At 38.7% G+C, this 21,083-nt stretch overlaps 1 protein-coding gene across 2 annotated transcripts in view; it reads left to right on the top strand.

The window, feature by feature from the left end:
• Window positions 1–21,083, top strand: part of SBF2 (SET binding factor 2) — a 417,243-nt gene that overhangs the window by 358,967 nt on the left and 37,193 nt on the right. The window contains exons 26-29 of one of the 2 annotated variants that reach the window (XM_036258299.1): window positions 1,925–2,123; window positions 8,048–8,247; window positions 10,593–10,733; window positions 11,623–11,718. In XM_036258299.1, coding sequence (XP_036114192.1) covers window positions 1,925–2,123; window positions 8,048–8,247; window positions 10,593–10,733; window positions 11,623–11,718 — 636 coding nt within the window. The remainder of the gene's footprint in view (window positions 1–1,924; window positions 2,124–8,047; window positions 8,248–10,592; window positions 10,734–11,622; window positions 11,719–21,083) is intronic. The other variant, XM_036258297.1, reaches the window with a different exon arrangement.

Below are 21,083 nucleotides of genomic sequence, written 5' to 3'. Positions count from 1 at the left end.
TTAAACCTGACTCACAAAAACCTACATGTCATAAGATTGGAGGCACTTACCAGCTTCTCAGAATTGAAAAAAAATTATTTTCCCAGTATTTTCATTGTTCATGTGAGACCTGTTAAATTATACTTCTCCTTTACTAAATCTGTGGAGCTGATGGGCCATGGTTACATGAGTCTCACTAAAGGGAGAAAGAAAGAAACCCTACTGCATAGGAAATTTAGTTAATAAAGTAGTCCCTATACCTTATTGTTATAGAATAAGAATAAGATAAGGACATTGGATATTCAAAGTCGAAGATTTGGGTTTTGGTGAGTATATTGTGGATGCTCTTAATCAAAATGGAGGACCTGAAATGAAGGAATTCTTAGATGATTAAAAAAAACCTGCTAAATATTTAAAAGAACAGACTCTGGGAAGCTGAGATACCTCTCAGTCAAGAATATAGAGGCAGAAATCCAGTAGTGAAACATCTTATTAACTGTTTTCTATTCCTTAACCCAGTGTCGAGTATGCTTATGGAATTAACACTAGAGAGCATTTAATATAATAGAAAGGCAGGGTACCATTGTACCCTTTTCATTCTCTGGGTTTTAGACTCAATCACCAATGCTTATATAAGTACAACTAATAATAATAATAATATTAGTAGTAGTAGTAGTAGTAGTAGTATTGTAAAGAAGCCTCATCTTGAGAGAGATCACTGGCTGAAGGTCTCCATTTTAGCATGTGTACCCACAAGCTTGCCTCTGGGGGCAGAGAAGGCTCACCATTACATTACTGAATGGCCATTGGTTGACACCCTGGCCTCCACAGTCACATGGAAAGCCCTAAAATAGCTACCGTCAATATTGACTCTTCTAATTCAAAGGTTTATGATTTCATGGAACAAAAACTATTATTGTACAATAGTACAAAAGACCAAATTATATAATGCTCTTTGCTCCTCTGTAAATAAAAAGCAACACGAAACTGATACCTGATCATATTTTTGCATCGTGAAGTTCACAGACTAATACACAAAGTAGTGTATCTGCAGTGTTTATAGAGACACGCTGCTAGGTCTTCTTTTTCTTTTAATGCACAAGAGCCACATTGCTTCCTTTGACATTGTAACTTTGAGTTCCTTTCCAAAAACTGAAAGCTTTCATTTGACTTCTCTTACTTTAAAAATAAATAGGAAAGTAAATTCCAACAGTTTTTAACAATGGAATTTTTTTAGTTAGAACATGCAGTACCAATTAGGAATGTTAGTTGGATTTTTTTTCTTAATCCTCCCCAAAATACTTGATTATTGGGTAAATTCTTCCACATCTAAAATCTTAAAGATTCTGTAACCTGTGATTGCAAAATTGTGAGGGAGTTTTCCATGTATACCACATCCTCTGACAAAAATATTTTCCCAAAAAAAGTATAACTTCTTCATACCTCTCTAAGAAAGGTCTTTTCCCACTAGTGAACCCATGCTTGATCTAGAAATTTCTAATAAAAGTTTATGCTCTGAAAAGTTAACTGAAACTTGGGTGATGAATTGGTGTAGTGCTCATATTAAAGATTAATCTTACTGACAGGTTAACCTCTGACCAAGTTGAGTGTTTATTCTATAGCGTCCTAAATAGAAATTATTACACTTTTGCATTAATAAGCAAGCCTGGCTGAAACAAAACTATGGGTAATGAATTCAAAATTATATTGTTTTTAGACATTTGAGTCAATTGAGCTCCTGATATTTTATTTCTTGACTACTCATTACTGTTCAAATGTGTTTGACCACAATGATTCCTCCTAGAAGTTACATGATCTGTGATATACACAAATCTATAGCCTTAACATGAACCTCTCCTGGTTTAAGGATCCTCTTCCCAAGGAAGTTTTTAATCTTCTACCTGGAGCTATATCATTTTTTCAAAACCTATTTCTGCCATCGCAGTTTCAGATGAGAGTGAACTCCCCACAAGTACCACTCTGAAGGCCTCCGAGAAGTCTACAATGGAACAGTTAGTGGAAAAAGCTTGTTTCAGAGACTATCAGCGTTTAGGTTTGGGAACCATAAGTGGCAGCTCTTCTCGCTCAAAACCAGAGTATTTTCGAATCACTGCCTCTAACAGGATGTATTCACTCTGCCGGAGGTAAGTGTGTTTCGGGGCTCCAAAAAGAGACCTTCTTTCCTTGCTTCCTTTTGAGTCTTGAATGGGCTGCTGCATCCATAGCCCAGAGACAGAGAGAAATGTCAGAAAATAGGAGCAAGGTCTCCAGAGATATGTGTGATTAGGGAACACTTTGTGAAGCACGAACAAGCACCTCATTGGCGTTCTCAGAATTGCAGTTACATCACTGAACAGTGCCGTTTGTATTAGATCAGAAGGTGGAAGGTAACAATAGTATGTATCCCCTTTATGAATTTCCCTTATTTGTCTTTTCCCATTTGCCTCTCTTCTGGCATGTCTGAAGATAACTTCAAATAAGAATAGGATTTGCCCTGGCAGTTGGGAAAGATGAAAGGCTGCTATTGGCTAGGGGTCTGCAAACTTTTTCTTTAAAAGACGAGCTAGTACGTATTTTCAGTTTTACAGGCCGTACGGTCTCGGGTTGCAAGTTCTCAGCTCTGCCACTAAAGCAGCCATAGACAGTAAGCAAATGAATGGGCAGAGCCACGTTGGGCCCACAGTCTATAATTTGCTGACCCAAGTGTAGACAGGGTTTTCTCATGCTGTCTAATTAGAATATTTTGAAGGGATATTACTTAAAGACTGTAAATGAACACATTTTCTTTTTTCTATTCTTATCTCTTACTATTTTGTATATCTGTTAAGCCCTATGCCATGCTTTATATTTTTAAAACTATACTTCAGTCATCCACAAGTTAAGTCGTTCTCATCTCTAGGTAAGTTGTTTTCTTTGCACTTATAAATTCCTGCTTTGATTAAATAGAATAATTTTGTGAAAGCACTTTGTAAATTATACATCTTGTACATAGTTTAGAAAATTGTCTTAATGTTACTATTAGTTTCAACCTCACTGTTCTTGAAGAATTATAAATATTTCATTTTAAATGACAAGTTTATAAATGCTACCAATGTGAAACCTGAAAAACAGTTTGGGAAGATAGTTTGAGATTTGGGCCAGATAAAATATTCACATTAAGTACTGGAAGGTTGAGTATGCAGTAATTTTCCTGGGTACTTTGTCCTTCTAACTAAATTCTTGTTGTAGATTGGTATAAGTGATAGTGTCAGGGTGTAATGCCCTGCCCTTTGGGGAGCTAGCTATCAGAGTCATGCTGCCAGTGAGAAAACACACCTCATTTATCATTTAGTCTGTTAGAAACAAAATAAAATTTTACTAGACCACTTACTGGAACACTTGTTATAAAGTATTTATGGTGATATAAAATAATATATATCCCTTAAGCTATTAGAAGGAAGGAAATGGAATAATTTAAAATAATTCAAAAAAGGAGAGAAAAGAGAACATAGGTAAGAAAGGAAAGAAAAGAAATGGAACAAATAGTAAGATGGTAAGTTTAAATTCAGATATATTGGTAATTACATTACTTATAAATTGACTAAGTGCTCCAATTAAAAGTAAAAGATTATCAGAATGGTTTAAAGCTTTATGCTGCTTTTAAGGGATATGTCTAATATACAAGATTACAAAAAAAAAATGTGAGTAAAAGTATAGAACAAATACACCATGCAAAACTATCTTTTAAAAAAAGCTGTTGTAACTATAAGTATCAAAGTAGATTTTAAAGTAAAATTTTGCTAGCAATAAAGAATGGTTCATAGTGACAACAGTTCATTTCACACAGGACATTTCATTATGACCAAGTGGAGTTTATTGCAGGAATGCAGAATTGGCTTGGCACCTGAACATCAATCAGAATGAGTTACCACATTAAAACAATTAAGAAGAAAAATATAAGTTCATCATATGCAGAAAAGAATTTTATAAAATGTAGTATACATTTATGATTTTTGCAAAAAGAACTTTTAACAAATTAAAATACAAGCGAAGCTCCTTAATCTAGTGTCTAAAAATTTTTACAGCAAAAATTGTCTAATGGTAACATATAGAAAACTTTTAGTCTGAGAGCAAGACAAAGGTGCCCACTGTTACCTTCCATTTGATGTTGTACTAGATGCCCTAGGACATGCAAAGAGACAAAAAAATAAATGATAAAAGGTGTAAAGATTGAAAAGAAAGAAATAAAATTATCATTATTTATAGATAACCTGATTATATACATAGAAAATCTGAAGGAATCTACAAATAAACTTTTAAAATTAATAAGTGAATTTAGTTAGGTCACTAGTATAAGATCATTATACAAAAATTAGTCATATATATACCAAATAAAAATAATTTTACAATGTTTTAAGTAATGTTATTTTGGCACTACTGATATTATTTGGAGTAGTACTAAAAACAGCATTAAGTATATAAATAAATAGATATTCCATGTTCTTGGATTAGAATACTCAGTAAAACTATAATTTCTCTAAAAATTGATCTATAGATTCAACGTAGTTCTAATCAAAATCCTAGAAGAATGTTTATGGAAACTGAAAAGATGATTGTTGAGAATTATATAAAAATGCAAAAGGCCAAGAATAGTCAGGATAGCCTTAAAGGATATTTTAATAATACTACAAGATATTTTATAAAGCTACAGTAATTAAGACAGTTTGGGGGCACAAGGGAACAGACCATTGGAGCAAAATAAAGAAGATAGAAAGAACTCAACATGTATGAATACTTGGTTTAAGATAAAGATAGCACATATGAACAGGGATAAAAGATGTTTTTTCAATAAATGGTGCTAGATATTTATACAAGAAAATATTTTATTTTGACCCCTGCATTACACCATACACAAAAATCAGTTCCATTGGTCTGTAGATCTATATTTCAAAGGTTAAAACAAAGCTTCTAAAAGATGGGAGAATACCTTCATCACCTTGAAGGAGAGAATGATTTCTTAGGACAGAAAAAACACTATCCATAAAGTAAAAGATTGATAACTTAAGAACTTCTGTACATCAGGAGACATCATTAAGAGAATAAAAAGTCTTGCCTGACCCGTGTGGCCCAGTGGATTGAGCATTGTCCATGGACTGAGAGGTCCCGGTTCAATTCCCAGTCAGGGCACATGCCTGGTTGCGGCTTGATCCCCAGTAGGAGGCGTGCTGGAGGCAGCTGATTGATGGAGCTCTCTGACGTCAGTGTTTCTCTCTCTCTTCCTCTCTCTCTCTTAAAAAAAAAAAAAAATATTTTTTTTTAAAAGAGGATAAAAGGGCAATAAAAATGGCAAGAGAGCTAAACAGGCACTTCACAAAAGAGGATATCCTGGTGGCCAATAAACATCTGAAAAGATGCTCAACCTATTAGTCTTCAGATCAATATAAATTAAAGTCCCAATGAGAGTACTTTATACCTGCAGAAATGACTAAAATTCGAAAGACCAACAATACAAAATGCTAGTAAGAATGTGAAACAAGTGGAGCTCTCGTTTATTGCTGGTGGGACTGTAAATTGGTAAATAGCTTTGGAAAGCTGTCTGGCAGCATCTGCTAAACATCTATTGCACATGTGCATAACCTGTTATCTGCCACTTCTACTCGTACGTGGGGTAGAATTTCCAATAGAAATGTAAATGTGCTCCCTGAAGACATCTACAAAAACATTCATGGGAACATTTCTTACATTGTCAAAAACTAGAAACTGTTCAAAATCAACACTAGAATAGATAAATAAATGATAGTGTAATCACATAGTGGGATACTATACAGCAATGAAAATGCACAAACTAGCCCTGGCTGGTTTGGCTCAGCAGTTAGAGCTTCAGCCCAAGGACCAAAGAGTCTCGGGTTCAATTCCCAGTCCAAGGCACTTATCTCGGTTGTGGGTTCAGTCCCCGGTCAGGGTCATGCAGGAGGCAACCAGTCAGAGAAACACTGATGTTTCTCTCTTCCCCTCCCTCCCTTCTGCTCTATCTAAAAAGCAATAGAAAAATATCCTCGGGTGAGGATTTAAAAATAATAATAATAAAAATATACAGGCAACAGCTATGTATAATAACATGGATGGATCTCAAACACAATGTTGAGCAAAAGAAGTTAGACACAAAAGAATGACTTCTATTGGTTCTTGTTTCTAAAATTCAAAAACAGGCAAAACTCATCCTTGTTGTTGGCACTTAAGGGTAGTGATAATCTTTGAGGATGTCTGGGAAATAGTGGTTGGGAGGAGACTCAACGGGATCTTCTTGGATGCTGGTAATTGTCCACTTCTTGCCCTAGGTGGTAGTGCCATGGATTTTTTGTGTGTTCATTTATTTATATTTCGAGCACTTGTATGTGTGTTAGTCTTTGACTTGAAAGTTTCCAAAGCAGCTTGGCCCAGTCTACCTCTTGAGGTTTATTCAGAAGCCCAGAGCTGGTGGCTCTGGGCAGTGGGATAGACTGAGTGGCAGGGTAAAGGGATGTGTCTTTCATTGCTAAATGGGACTGATACTTGAGTGTAGCCCCTGCTGGTATTCGGGCTCAACAATATTTGCCTCAGTACTAGTGGTTCTCCAGCTGTCACTCAAGCCCATGCCTGGGAGCAGGAAAGTTGAGGTCTTGTGTGTAGTAGAGCATGGTATGTGGTGCTCATGTCCCATGGAAGGAGAGGACAGTCCACAATGGGCAAGGACTGAAGGGATAAGCTGGTTCTTCCCCAGTTACTGAAACAGCCCTGAAGCCATTAAGCAATACCTCTCTATCTAATAAGTAAAATCAATGTGTCTAGAAACAATTGAGGGGAAAAACAGATACTAAAGTGGCATTAGAAATAGAGGGCCCTAATAATGGAACTGCTTTTCCAGTCTTCATGACTGATTGTGTCTACAGCTAGATCTCTTCATCAGTTTATGGGATTAGAAAGCACAGTCTATAAATTCAGAATGCTTCCAAGGCATCTCCAGTTAAGTAAGAAAGTAAATCTGGCATTCACTGAAGTCATTGAAGGTTATGATTTACATGACCATAAACTAGATTTCCTCTCCCTCCCCTCAGCACTGGTTTATATCAAGATAAGGGATTAGAAGTTCTGGAAATTGATAGTTGTAGTGGTTGCACAGTTTTATGAATGTACTGTCAATGATTTGTACACTTAAAATGGTTAGCATGTTGAATGTTACGTTAGGTATATTTTACCACAATTTTAAAAACACCCAGAAAAAAATATGGAATTAGAGGTTGGGAGGTTGTTAATAAGGAATCTTTTTAGTGTACTATGAATAAATTAAGGAAAGAGATGACTCTGAAACTTACCTATCTTCTTACACTTATTAATCCATAAACAGGGTACTCTTATCTATTTTCCCATCATCATATTTTATAATATGAGCTAACCTTTTAAAAATATTACCAACATGTAGTGTTAATAAAATATTTAAACTTGTTTTGACATTTGAACATATTGTTCTCATACCAGAAATCATTTGGTTTTATTTTTAATCCTTTCACCATATCAGGCAGTCTAATATTAGTGTACTCTATTCTCTCGTCATTTCAGCAGTCTAATGAGGTGACAGTTTGACTTGTCATCTCATAAAGTTAACATTACTACATTAATCTTACAGTCTTTATTTCAAGTTGACGACAAGTATAAGCCAAGGGAGATCATTGGTTTAACAGAGGCCTTTTTAATAATTCTATATTACATTTTTCTTTTCTAAGCTGAAGTTATTCAACGAAAGTCTGCAGTTATCAATGAAAGGGCTTATTTAAACACACACACACACACTACAGATTAATGAATGAGTTAGCTGTTTTCACCATCTACGCCTTTTCTTCTCAACCCCTGAAAAACTGAGTTGAGACCGAGTTCCATGTTTGAAATATATGTCTTACCCCTCAACCAATGTTTCTGAGTCTTAGGAAATGACTATGGTATTACGACGTTCATATTCTTAAATTTTTTCTCTCCCACCCTTCCCATTTCTTTTCCCTTCTCCTCTCCCACCTCACCCACCCAAACCATTCTTTCTCCCTCCGTGTCCCTGAAGCTATCCTGGCCTTTTGGTTGTACCTCAAGCTGTCCAGGACAGTAGTTTGCCAAGAGTAGCCCGCTGCTACCGACACAATCGCCTGCCCGTGGTGTGTTGGAAGAACTCAAGAAGCGGTACCCTGCTCCTCCGATCCGGAGGATTCCATGGGAAGGGAGTAGTTGGTCTTTTCAAGACTTCTCAGAACTCCCCTCAGGCAGGTAAGCATCTCTCTACAGCACGATTATGATCCTTTCACTTCAGAGTATTCCTAAGAATAAAAGAAATGAAATCTGGGAGTGCCAACGGATCCCTGTCATTAAGCCTCTCACACATAGACTCTCCCTCTGTGCTACGTGCAGCACGTACGGCTTCAGCTGGAACTGCCCTTGACAGTGTGTGGCTCCACCTTGAATTTGGTGTCTTAGTATGTCTGTCTATATTTGGATCTTTTTTTTTTTTTATCTTCACCCGAGGACATTTTTTCGTTTTTTGTTCAGATAGAGTGGGAGGGGGGGAGAGAGAGAGAGAGAGAGAGAGAGACATCGACATGAAAGGGACACATCAAGTGGTTGCCACCTGCAAGACCCAACCAGGGCCGGGGACAAACTGCAGCCAAGGTACGTGCCCTAGCGGGAACCGAACCTGGGTCTCTCTGGACCGCCGGCCCATGCTCTAACCACTGAGTTAAACCGGCCAGGGCTATATTTGGATCTTAGTAGAAATTAACATAATAAAGTCTTTGGTTCAAGGCTATTTTCATTTCAACAGACCAGAATATCCACAGATGGGAACTAGATTATACTATTCTTTTCTTCTGGGAAGCATTCAAATATCCTTTAACAGTTTCAGAAGCAAGTGGGGATCCTGTCCCTACATGGTATTAAAGACCCAGTCTCATTCTGTAAGTCGTATGCACACACAAAAACAAGCCAGCAAACCAGTGACCAAAATGCTGCTTGAGGAGCTCTCAAGAATAGAGGTTTTTAGGAAGCTAGAGGGTGGCCAACTAAAGAAAACAGAAATAATAAGTGCTTCTGTTTCTCTTTCTGAGAATAGTTATGAACACCAAATCTGAGGCCTTGAAGTCAGTCAGAAGCTTTATTTTGCTGGCTTTTCTCATAACTTCCAGCTTATAATAGATGCTCAATAAAATTAAACAATGGGCCACTAAGATATCAGATCCAATTTAGGGATGGCTGCATTTTTTTCCTTCTTCAAAATGAGGTAAGTCAGGTTCTACGGTTCAGCCAGTAAAACTGTGCTTTTTGATACCTCTTCTTTGTTCTCATCTGTTTCCCTCCTGAAAGGTAAAAGTTGGTCAGTGTCATCATTCAGTTGACTGAGGGCAGCACACACACAACACTATATTCTTCTTATTATTTTTTTTATTATTCCTGGCTTGAATTCTCAACATTGGTATAATTGAAGACAGTTGGCTTTTAACTGTTTCTGCCCTGAGGAATCTTCCTAAGCTAAATAGTGGGCATAATAGAACACAGTATATGTAAGTTAAATAAAATGAATCATTTCAGGAACATTGATGAGCATATTACTCATGTTTTAGTTGGAAAAAATTAAAACTATTTTATTCCACTAGATGATATTTTTAATATAGATTTATTTTTTATCTTAAACATTTGCTCACATTTTAATATCTTTGAAATCGGGATGCATCTTACAATTGAAGTGGTCAGAAAGAGTTGTGCCCTGGTTTAAATGGCAGTTTTTATTCTTAGTACATAAAATGATGATGCATTGTAAAATAAAATAATGGCATCTTAAAATTAATAAAATATACAATTCTAATTGTTTCCTCTTTGGGTTGTAAGATAATTTATTAGTATCTATTGTCCTTCCAGTAGTCCCTCCTGATGCCTCTTTAAAGTGTCTGGACCAGTTTCATTGATTTCTGTCTCACTCCACACAAAGCAGGCTTAGACTCCCTCCGACCCAGGATTGCTCTCACAATTGTTTCCACCTGTGCATGCTTTCTGCCCGTCTTTTAGAAGGACTGGGAATCTCACAGGAACTGCTGTTGTCTTCTCCCCATCTTCCTCCACTCTTCCCACAAACAACCCCTGCAAGTTCATGCCCCCTGTTAAGCCCATGTGGCAGAATTGGAATAAAGCTACTGGAATTGGGGGATCCTAACCTCTGCCCATTCTAGTATGCCAAGGGACCTCTCTCCGCCCTCTGCTCCTAAACTTGGACAGGATGGTTGGGGGAGATCATCATGGAGATGTTGTCTTTTGTAAATCTTCACTTTGAGTTACTTGAATAATGAGAAACTACATCTGCTCTTGGAAGAACAATCTGTGGTTTTCCAGAACTAGGCTCTTTCCAGGAGGACAATGAGGCGATCAAGAAGTAGGTGTGGTAATATGAATATCATAGGAGGATTAGCCATTTGATAGTTTGGAGCTCTAAGTGGGGCTGGTTTCTATATTTGGGTGTGGTAACTTCAAGAATGTATATAGAAAGAAAAAAGAGAGAGAGAGATAGGTATGCCTGTTTTATTAACATAGAGACAGTTTGTTTTATTCAATATCTTTTTCTTTTGTAGCTCCTACCTCCTCTTTAGAGTCTTCCAGCAGCATAGAGCAAGAAAAATACTTGCAAGCCATACTGAGTGCAGTTTCTGTCCACCAGAAACTCCGTGGCAACAACACCCTCACTGTCAGGCCAGCACTTGCTCTGCCTCCAGGTGAGATTTGGTCATACTTTTCTTCCTGACAGCTGTGAAATGTCAGGCTCATTCCTAGCGTTAGGCTCTTTAGTTATTTGCACTGTTGGTTCAGCACGACCCCTTAAAGTTTTACCTTGTGGAGCTATAATTTTAGCTCCTTTTACTTAGAACTCAGGGCATCACTGCTAATGTCTAGTGAATAATAACCACATTTAGAGATTCAAGTATTTCCTTTTTAAAAGAGTAATAGAAGAGGAGGTGGGGAACCTAAATAAAGTCATGTGGATTTTTTCCTAGAATCTATTTTACACGGACTTTAAAATAGTATTACAAAGTTGAGTGTATAAGGTGAACATTTGTTTATTAAATGTATATTTATTAAAATCATCATGTTTAAAATTCCTGAAATTTCTGCAGCCTTTTATGATTTGCAATACAGTTTGTTTTCACTAGATTTGGATGAAGCCATTAAGACTTGTACTAATATTTTGTTTCAGTTATCATGTGATGGAACCCCAAAGGGTTCATGTAGAGGTAACCCTAATGTGTTAGACACAGGAGCATGTGACTTGAAAAGTTGGTCTCCTTGGCTTAATCAGCTATTTGAATTAGCTCAACATAAGCAAAAAGTGGCTTTTCTTGTAAAGTAACACCATGCATGCCTTGCTTCATTTATCATTAAGTTCTCTGATTGCACTTGCCAAACCTAACTCCCTATGATCTTGCAAATGTGTATCTCTGAGGAAATAGTAACAGTGCCTTGTTATCTCTATTAAAGCTTTGGGTACTTAAAAAGTACAATGTTTGGCAGCAATTAGACATGCTACACATGCAGATAACTTTTTGTCATTTGAGTAATGTTAACCCAAACGACATGGTTTTTGTTCTTCTTTTTGGCTGACTTTAGGGACTGAAAGGAGAACTTCAAGAATGTCCACTGTGCTTAAGCAGGTAGTGCCAGGACATTTGGATGTAAACCCATCCAATAGCTTTGCCCGAGGAGGTTAGTAAGATTGATTTTATAATTGAGCACTGATACCATCTTAAAAGCAGAAAAATTTTTTCTAGATAGTGATCCTTTAAATCAACTAATTATGGTTCAAATTGTTCTTAATTACTCTTTTCTCAATGAATGATCAAATTTATATCTATAGTAATTACCCTTTTCTACATGAGTGATCAAATTTATTTCCCGTATTGGGACAAGAGGTCTAATAATTGCTAAAATCTTACATATTGATGAGTTTGGAAGCATTGGGAGGTGAGGGGAGCATGTGTAAATGGTGAGTCAGCCCTGGGAGGGCTCCATGATGCTTCAGGTTTGCAGGGTAGAAAGGCTGATCACAGAAGCACAAACAGCTTGGGAGAAGTGATCTGAGTCCCAAGGGCTGTGCCTCCAATGCCTGTTATTTTTAGTCCTGTTCTCTGAAGTGTTAGTTTGAGGATAAGAGAGAATGGCATCCAGGTTACCTGTTTTCCCTCTGGACTATAGCTGCTGGCATGAGGACGCAGAGAAAGGCTGAATATTGGCTTGTTTAGCTCCAAAGGGTGGTCTACTTTGGCCTCTGGAGATTTATGTTAGATTCTTTTACTTTTCAGAGGAAAAGCCAGACCAGGTTTCTTGATTGCCATGTCCTACTGCTTCACAATGGAAGTATAGAATCTTAGACTCTTCCTCTCACTCTCACGCAAAGCTGAGTCCCCTTGGAAACATACCAAGTACATGTTCTTGGTTCTGCTTGAACATCATCAGCAATGGGAAACTCACTCTTCCCAAAAGTAGTCCTTTGCATTTGTAAGAAGCTCTGTTAGAAAGTCCTTCTCATGTTGATCTAAAAATCTATCGCCATGTAACTTACCCTAGCTCTGCCCTCTAATGTGAGAAATTCCAGATCGGATCTCCCACACTGGAGCCCTTCAGATTTAAAAACTGTTCTCCTCTTTTCTCTCTGAGAACTTTAGTTAACTCTAAATATCCCCAGTCCAGATGGTTCCAGTCCACTCACCATCCTTTTCATCCTGTGGATTCTCCACAAAATTGAACTCATGGAGTCTAGGATTACATTAAGGACAGCCCCATCACTGAGTTGACCCACATTGAGATTAGGATCATTTGAAATCTGTTTGTCTGCTTCACATGAGCAATTGTTCTTAAGGATATACTAGTCTTGAGGGTTAGTTTTTGGACCTAAGTATACTGTGTACTATACCTACAACATGTCATCTTTTTCAATAATGGGCTGTTGTTATAGACCTTTGAATTTTAATTCTGTCCACTGCTGTTCTAGCTGTTTTTCCAGGCCTCTTGTCATCCATAGATTGGATCACTGTTCTCGTGTAATTTGTTTTTTAAAAAGATGTTGAACAAATCAGAGCTAAGGACAGAAGCTTTCAACAATGAAGTCTCTCTGAAGAAAGAGATTCATCTATTCATCTATGCCAGTTAGAAGTCCTGCTACTAAAACTCACCTGGGCCATCTTTCTAAATCTCTGCCCATCTTTTTAAACAGTCTTTCAAACTGTTAACTGTAGCACTAAAGATTTTATGGTTAGTTTAACATAACTCATTGTAGGAATTAATGCTTTTTTCCTAAATAATCATAAATAGTTCATTCATAATCCATTTCAGAATTTGGTTCAGAATCAATTATCAAGGTTCTATTTTACAAAATGTGCTTTTTTCCTTTTGAAAACCAAGATTACTATGCACATTTCCTGGCAGTCGTATTGGTTCTCTGGATGCTTTTTCTTTAACCGCATCAGAACTCTGTGCTATTGTAGGCTTTCCTAAGAGCTTTCAACCTTCTTCAGTCATCTTCCTAATTAGGCCTTAAGGTCATTGTGTTAGTTTGCTGGGACTCCTGTAAAGAAGTGCCACAAACTGTGTGAACTTAACTATTGTCTCAGTTCTCGCGGTTAGACGTCCAAAATCAAGCTGTCTGTAATGAACTAAACAAACCGATGAACAAAATTGACCCAGAGTCATAGAGGTAGGGTACAGACGGACAAACCTCAGAAGAGGAGGTGTTGGGGGGGGGAGATAAACCACAGAACTTACATGCATGTATGCGCAACCAATGGACATAAACAACAAAGCTGGGGATGGGGCAGGGGGGTGGGGAGGAGGGTGTCAATGGGGGAAAAAGAAGAAACATCTGTAACAAAAATAAATTAATAAAAATAATTTAAAAAAAAAATCAAGATGTCAGGGCTGGTGCCTTGTGAGGGCTGTGAGGAATCATCTGTTCCATGCCTTTCCCTAGCTTCTGTTGGTTTGCTGGCCATCTTTCCCTTGGCTGGTAGAAGCACCACCCTGATCTCTGCTGTCGTCTTCACATGACATTCTCCCTGTGTCTGTCTCCTTTTTAGAAGGACACCAGTCATACTGGATTAGGGGCCCACCACATTCCTGTGTGATCTCCTCTTAACTAATTACTTCTGCAGTGAGGCCGTATTTCCAAATGAGGTCCCATTCTGAGGTTCTAAGACTTAGAACTACAACATAGGAATTTGGAGGGGACACACAGTTCAACCCATAACAGTCATGTAGCGTTTTTTTCTGAAATTTTAAAATACCATTGTTTTAAAGTTTAAAATACAAACTTCATTCTTCTCATCATTTCTTTCTTGGTGAATTTGAGTAAAAGATAGTACAGTTACTTTCTCCTAAAGTTCCTGGCCTTTATGTTGCCCAGCTCTCCTGTCAAAATTGGTTCAAGGTTGCTATTCCTCTGACTATTTTATTCACCATCTGAAAGTTGATACTGTCAGCAAGGCGTGTCAGCAGTTTTCCCATGGAACAGAATGCAGGTTCCAGCACGTGTCTGGTTAGTTGAAGCCTCACACCGGCTTTGTGTTTTGCTTTTATAAACTTCCTCAGGAACACATTATCTGTTCCACAGTTTGGCCAAGTGACTTGTAATATAAATTTTAGCTACAAAATTGTCTCTCCTATTATGTTGGTATCTAAGGCTCATGGATATTCATCAATCTGTTACGACTGTATTATCTTCTTTCTTGAAATATTGGCCTCACACTCATGGCTGTTTTATACAAGGGGATCCCCACCAGTGGTTACATTCTAATTTTGAGCCCCTTCTTTGTTCTTAAAGTACCTGGAAGGCTATATTTACCTCTTAGGGTTAAAATCTCCTATTTAACTTTCATAATGAGGCCATAATTATTATTTCTGACAGCCTTCCTAAATAATTTCTTCTGAAAAGTTCCGTGAGCTTAGTGTGATAGTTTTTTTTGCTTCTAACCAGGTGCCCATCATTCTGGTATCTTAAGCTAGGAGCCAGAAACACAAATCTTATTCTTTTACTCCATCTCTTAATTCTTACTCCCAAAGCCTCCCAGATCTTCCAAGGCCCCACCGATTAATTGGAAGATGAGACACTCCTGTTTCCTGACGCCTTCAGCCTCTCGGATCCCTAGATCTGCTCCCTCTGTCTCTTCTGATAGTGCCCTTTCTCCTCACATAGAACAGCAAGAATGGCTCTGGCCAGTTTGGCTTAGTTGTTCCAGTGTCAGCACAAAGACCAAAGTATCTTAGGTTTGATTCGAGTCGAGGGCACATACCTCGGTTGCAGTTCAGTCCCCAGTCCTGGTCAGGGTCATGAGCGAGGCAACCAGTCAGTGTGTCTTTCTCAAATTGGTGTTTCTCTCTCCCTCTCTCTCTCCCTCTCCCTCCTCCCCATTCTATCTGAAGATAAATGGAAAAATGTCCTCAGGTGAGGATTTAAAAAATAAATAAAATAAAACTATAGACTGGGGCAAGCAAGTTTGGGAAGTTTCAGAAGATTCCTTACTAACATGAACATGGCAGGCAGACATACACTCAGGGCCAGACGAGGTGTAGGCACTTGCATGCCCTGCACATAGCTCATCTCCTTGTGCCCACCCTCAGGTACAGACTCTTCCTTCTTCCAGAGAGCTGGCCAGCAAGGTGCCCTGCTCCAGAAGTTTCTCATTTGTCCTTCGTGGGAAGAGCCTATTCTCTTCTGTGTATTTTCATCATTGTTTTTTGTTTGGTTGGTTGGTTTGTTTCTGTTTTTGTTGTGAATTCCTTTCATTGTCATAAAATCTTAGTTCCTGGTTTCCTTCTTACGTTATTTCCACTGTGTGCCTTTCTCACTCTGATGATGCACAGTTTAGATTGACCTCCACTGTCTCCTTCACCCTTTTCTCTGTCTGGGTGGTCCCTTTGCACTCAATGTGCACGCCGACGAGTTCCTAAGGCCGGGGAAGCAACCTTCTTTACACAAGAGCCAGTCAAGAGAAAAGTGAAGATGAGACTAGATCACGTTGCTTTTCATTTAAAATTAAAATAGCTTGCCCTGGCCAGTTTGGCTCAGCGGTTGGAGCGTCGGCCTGCGGTACAGAGAGACCCGGGTTCGGTTCCCGCTAAGGGCACGTGCCTCGGTTGCAGTTTGTCCCTGGCCCTGGTTGGTCGTGCGGGTGGCAGCCACTCGATGTGTCCCTTTACATCGATGTTTCTCTCTCTCTCTTCCTCTCTCTCCCTCCCGCTCTATCTGAACAAAAAATGGAAAAATGTCCTCGGGTGAGGATAAAAAAAAGAAAAATTAAATTAAAATAGCTTTTGAACCTCAGGAGGAGAAAAACACATGTACTCGCAACTTGGATAACATCGTGGAGGAGAAAAATGCCATGAAAAATTGGTACTGCCTTTTACATACAGAAACGCAGTGGCTAAGGACATGTGAGAAGGAGCCACGTGGAGGCAGCTTTTTTCTTTTCAGGCCTCACCGAGAATATGGTTACTGATTTCTAGAGAGAAAGAAATGGGGGAGAGAGAAACATTCATGTGGAAAACATCAGTCACTTGCCTCCTGTACGTGCCCTGACTGAGGAGTAAACCCACAGCCTGGGTATGGGCCCCAACTGGGAATTGAACCTACAACCTTTTGGTGTACAGGACAGTGCTCCAACCCACAGCCACCCGGCCAGCACTGGAGACAGCTTTTTTTTTTTTTTTTTAATCCTCATCCGAGGACATTTTTCCATTTTTTGTACAGACAGAGTGGGAGGGAGAGAGAGGAAGAGAGAGAGAGGGAAACATCAATGTGAAAGGGACACATCGAGTGGCTGCCACCCGCACGACCAACCAGGGCCGGGGACAAACTGCAACCGAGGTACATGCCCTTAGCGGGAACCAAACTCGGGCCTCTCCGGACCGCAGGCGGACGCTCTAACCGCTTAGCCAAACCGGCCAGGGCTGGAGACAGCTTTTTAATTGTTCATTCTTTACATTTCCATGACCCTATAAGTTCCTCTGTAAGTGTTATTTTATCCTTGAAATGACCTCCAGAATAGATATTTTAAGAAGCTGTGGCATATGAAGTGTCAAGCCCACTTACAAATAGCAGCATGACCAGGATTAGGCTTAGCCCTGTCCGTTTCAGTGCAGCATCCACTGACTGTAGCTTGTATCTCATGGTTGAAATACAGGACCTCACCCCACAGCCAACCCAAGCCGTCTCTTTTCCTTCTCTTCTTTGTTTTGTCTGAATAAAGTGGAAAGAACAACCCTAGTGCTTAGGAAACACTCATGCTCTGAACAACAGTCCATTCCCATGGGTGTGGTGAACTACATCACTTTTTCCCTGAAGCAGTCCCCTTAGCCAGACCCTGCTGGACAGATCCAAGCTCACAGCGTTGCTAAGTGACAAGACACAAGGAGTTTAGTGCAGTTACATTCAAATTCAAACCACAGCCCTACCACTTAGTGTACAATATTGAGCAATTTAGTCCTCATCTCTAAAATGGAGATGGTAAATAATATCTAGCTTTCGAGTATTTATAAGGAATAAATGAAATAATATATCTAAAATACTTAACTTAGTAACTGGCTCATAATAGGAGCTCAATAAAGTTTAGTTCTTTTATCACTGTTGTGGTCATTATCATTATTGTTGCCTTATACTCCACTGAAATGGGAGGAAGGTCTATACTTGCATTTAAATTGCCTTAAGCCAGGTTGGAAGATAGAGGGCAACTGCTCTCAGTCTGTGCCAATAGCTTTCAAACATTGGTATCATGACTCACAGTAAGAAATACGTTTTATATTTATATGTATACATACATATTTCTTTTATATCACAATTCGGGACTGAGTCACAATGCAAATATATATATATATATAAAAAACAAAAGTTGCACAAAACAATATTTTTCTATACCACATGCAGTGCACATAGTATTTTCTATGTTAATCTGTTTTACTTTTTAAATATACTGATTAGACCTGCTAAAGTGATTTCACAGACCACTGAGGGGGATACTGCAGTTTAGAAAAATACTACAGCTGATGTTACATACTCAGAATCAGCACTTATCACCGAGGAATCACTTACCCCAGCAGTTGTGTGATTCCTTTGGTTAACACCACTGCCAGAGGGGAGTACGGTGCCCAAAGCCCTCTACTGGCCCCGTCAGTACAGACCACTTTCTCATTGCTGATTTTCTGCTGCATGATCAACACTTGGCCATTTTTCATTAAGGAGATGTGCTTAATTTGGGGAAAGTGCTTAATTTTTTTTTTTTAATTTACCGCCCTCTTTTCATTCTTTCAGGGCAAATAATTGAGTTGAAGCTGTAGTAGAAGACCACAACAGGTCACAGTATATCAGTTTTTAAAAAGAAAATAATCAAATGTTTGTAAAATATATATACATATATATAACAGGCTCTCCGCATGGATACAAGAATAAGCATGATTAGTTCCCTGCCCTTAGGAGCACGCAGCCCAGTAGGATCAGATGTGCACATAATCACAGTGCCGTGTGATCAGGGTACAAGCAGAGCTCTCCCCAACTCTAGAGACAGTCAAACAGTTTTCAGGAGAGTTTTCATTGTTTCTGGATCTTACGGGATAAAGAGTTTGTCAGATAAAGAAATTGGAGAAATCTTTCCAGGTAGAGGCACTAGCATAAGAAAGTGTGATAACTTTAAGGAACGGTATTTCTAAATCAGGAACTGATAACTCAGACTTCATTGTAAGCATTTAGTGCCCCATTTGCAATAGGAAAGCTCAAAACCTTGGCAGAAAGGAGAGCTGTGGCCGGCACGCAGGAGGCCTCATGCCTTGCATGCCGTCCAGGCCTTTGCTCTGCCGCAGTAGCGTTGTGTGTGCGGTCAGCCAGCACCTGTGTAAACCAGCTTTCTGACCTCCTTTGACCACTAAAGCCATCAGTACCTTTTATTTCCTGTTTCTGAAGGAGTGAGGCAAAAATAAAAATCACTTCTAATGATTTTTCTTTTATCAAATGATGTCATTTTTCATGCATTGTTGCCATGTACAGCTTAATAATACTGCTGTTAAAGTTTTCAATCCTGAATGAATACAGAATCATTTTCCTTAGTTGACTTGAGCAGTTCCTTTGCTCAGGACATAATGTAACTGTAACTCACTGCTCACCATTTTTGTTATTACCAGGTAAAAGTTTGCCACAGTCGCAAAGTACTTTCTTTCTGTCGGAAAAAAAAGAAAACAATATTACTCAAATTACAAAAGTATTATCTCTAACACTGCCTATCATTTTGATGCAAGTAGGGGTTTCAGGAGACGTCATTACCTCAGCCATCACAAGCTGTATTTTTAGTGGCGTTGGGTATTGTCACAGGATCATGATTTCTTGTTGCTCATAACTATTTGTTTATGGAAAATAACTATAGTGTCCAAATGAAAAGAAGAAAGGAGATAGTGTGGCAATGCTCAATGCTCTATTGCAAAAACATGCTCTTAGTTATTCCAAATGGTTGCTGGAGCGTCACTCCTGGTGTGATGACCTTGCTCACAGAGCAAATGTGTTGCACAGCCCGTAGCATTTGCCAGTCGATCAGCCTGAAACACTAGGGCCCATGTAGTCCTGACATTTACCCCCTCACTAAATTCCTTTACTGCTGTCACCCAGTGACAATCTCTGCAAAAGCTTATTCCATTTGGTATAATGTTTTAGTGGCACTCTCTGCTGTGCTGTTCATTTCATTGCACTTATATTTATAAACAGATGCTGAAATTTCATTTAACAGGTGCTCAGTTCATCTTTTTTGTGTGACTGTGCAGCTTTTTATTTGTTAATCAAATCTTTTTATTATATTTACGTCTTCTATGTTAACTTAATTTTTAAAACTAAATAACCTACTCTTCTCTTACTTAATTTGCTCTGATGTTTGCTGCTATATGCATTTTATTCCTCCTCTGTCTCTCATCCTACTACCAGTGCATGGGTACAGAGATAAGTGTTTTACTCAGTCAAACCCCAAATCTCCAGCTAAGGGAAGAGCCCATAATCAAGGTACTGTATTATCTGTCCTGGTGTGTCATTCTTCTTAACCGTCTTCATGTGAAAGCATATGTGTTACGAGTGACATTTATCACATTTGTGTGTCCAGTTATCTTTTATTCTCACCCACATTCTGAATTTCCTCTGTAATTTCATTTACAAAACTTGCCATAATATCTAAGACAAGCTTATCGGTTATCTAGGAAGATTCATCTGTGTTAAGCAGAAGTAACCTATAAAACCTTTTCTTGGGAACTGGTCTCCTGACGCTATAATTGCTCATAAAGAGAGAAGCAAATGTGACATTGTCATGGTGACATCTAGTCACTAGAAACATGACTTGACTTCACATTTGGCAAAGAGTAAAGCTTCTCAAGGAGGCTTTCCAAATCCAGAGAGGAAAACCCACAATGGGGAAGTAGCAGCTACGTTTTATACCTGTGGCCACATCCCCAAGACGAGCACCACAGTCAGTGGGCATTTGTAGGCTTTGTTGTGACGGTGCTGCATTGCTGGTCAGATTTCTGACTTAGTATATGCTTTTGCATTTGGATATGTAATATCTAACAGTCTCATTGCATATGGAAAACCTGGAGTTTTCTAATGTATTAAGGTCAGCGTATGAGATTCTTCTAGCCACTTAGCTTGGCCTTTCCCTTAGAAGACATCTGCTTCTGACGATAAAGTTTAAATAAAGCCTCCTAAGATTTAGTGAAATGTGCATTACTAAATGTGTAACTTCTCACTAATTTTCATGGATACTGGAGGAAAAGAGTGTAATATAATCTTTACTAATTTTAAATTACATCGTTTTGGCATGATTCACAAATATTAATTCCAAATCCAGCCTGAGATTTTAGTAGGTTTAGTAAAGTTCTAATGTTGTTCTTAATCTAGATGTCCTGTGAACTGACTGACTAAAGTTATTTTTTTCAAGAAGCCCTGGGAAATGGAGTTGCGTTCTCCTCCCCAGGCTTCAGCCGCCCCTGCCCGCGTTTCTGTGCCCGGTGCCAGTGCGGTCTTTCTACCAGTGATCCCGGTATTGACTTAGAAACACTGA

This window comes from Molossus molossus, unplaced genomic scaffold, assembly GCF_014108415.1.
Source record: "Molossus molossus isolate mMolMol1 unplaced genomic scaffold, mMolMol1.p scaffold_m16_p_13, whole genome shotgun sequence".
Classification (NCBI taxonomy): Eukaryota; Metazoa; Chordata; class Mammalia; order Chiroptera; family Molossidae; genus Molossus; species Molossus molossus.
The sequence above is the reverse complement of the archived record's forward strand: the minus strand, read 5'-3'. Positions and strand labels throughout refer to the sequence as shown.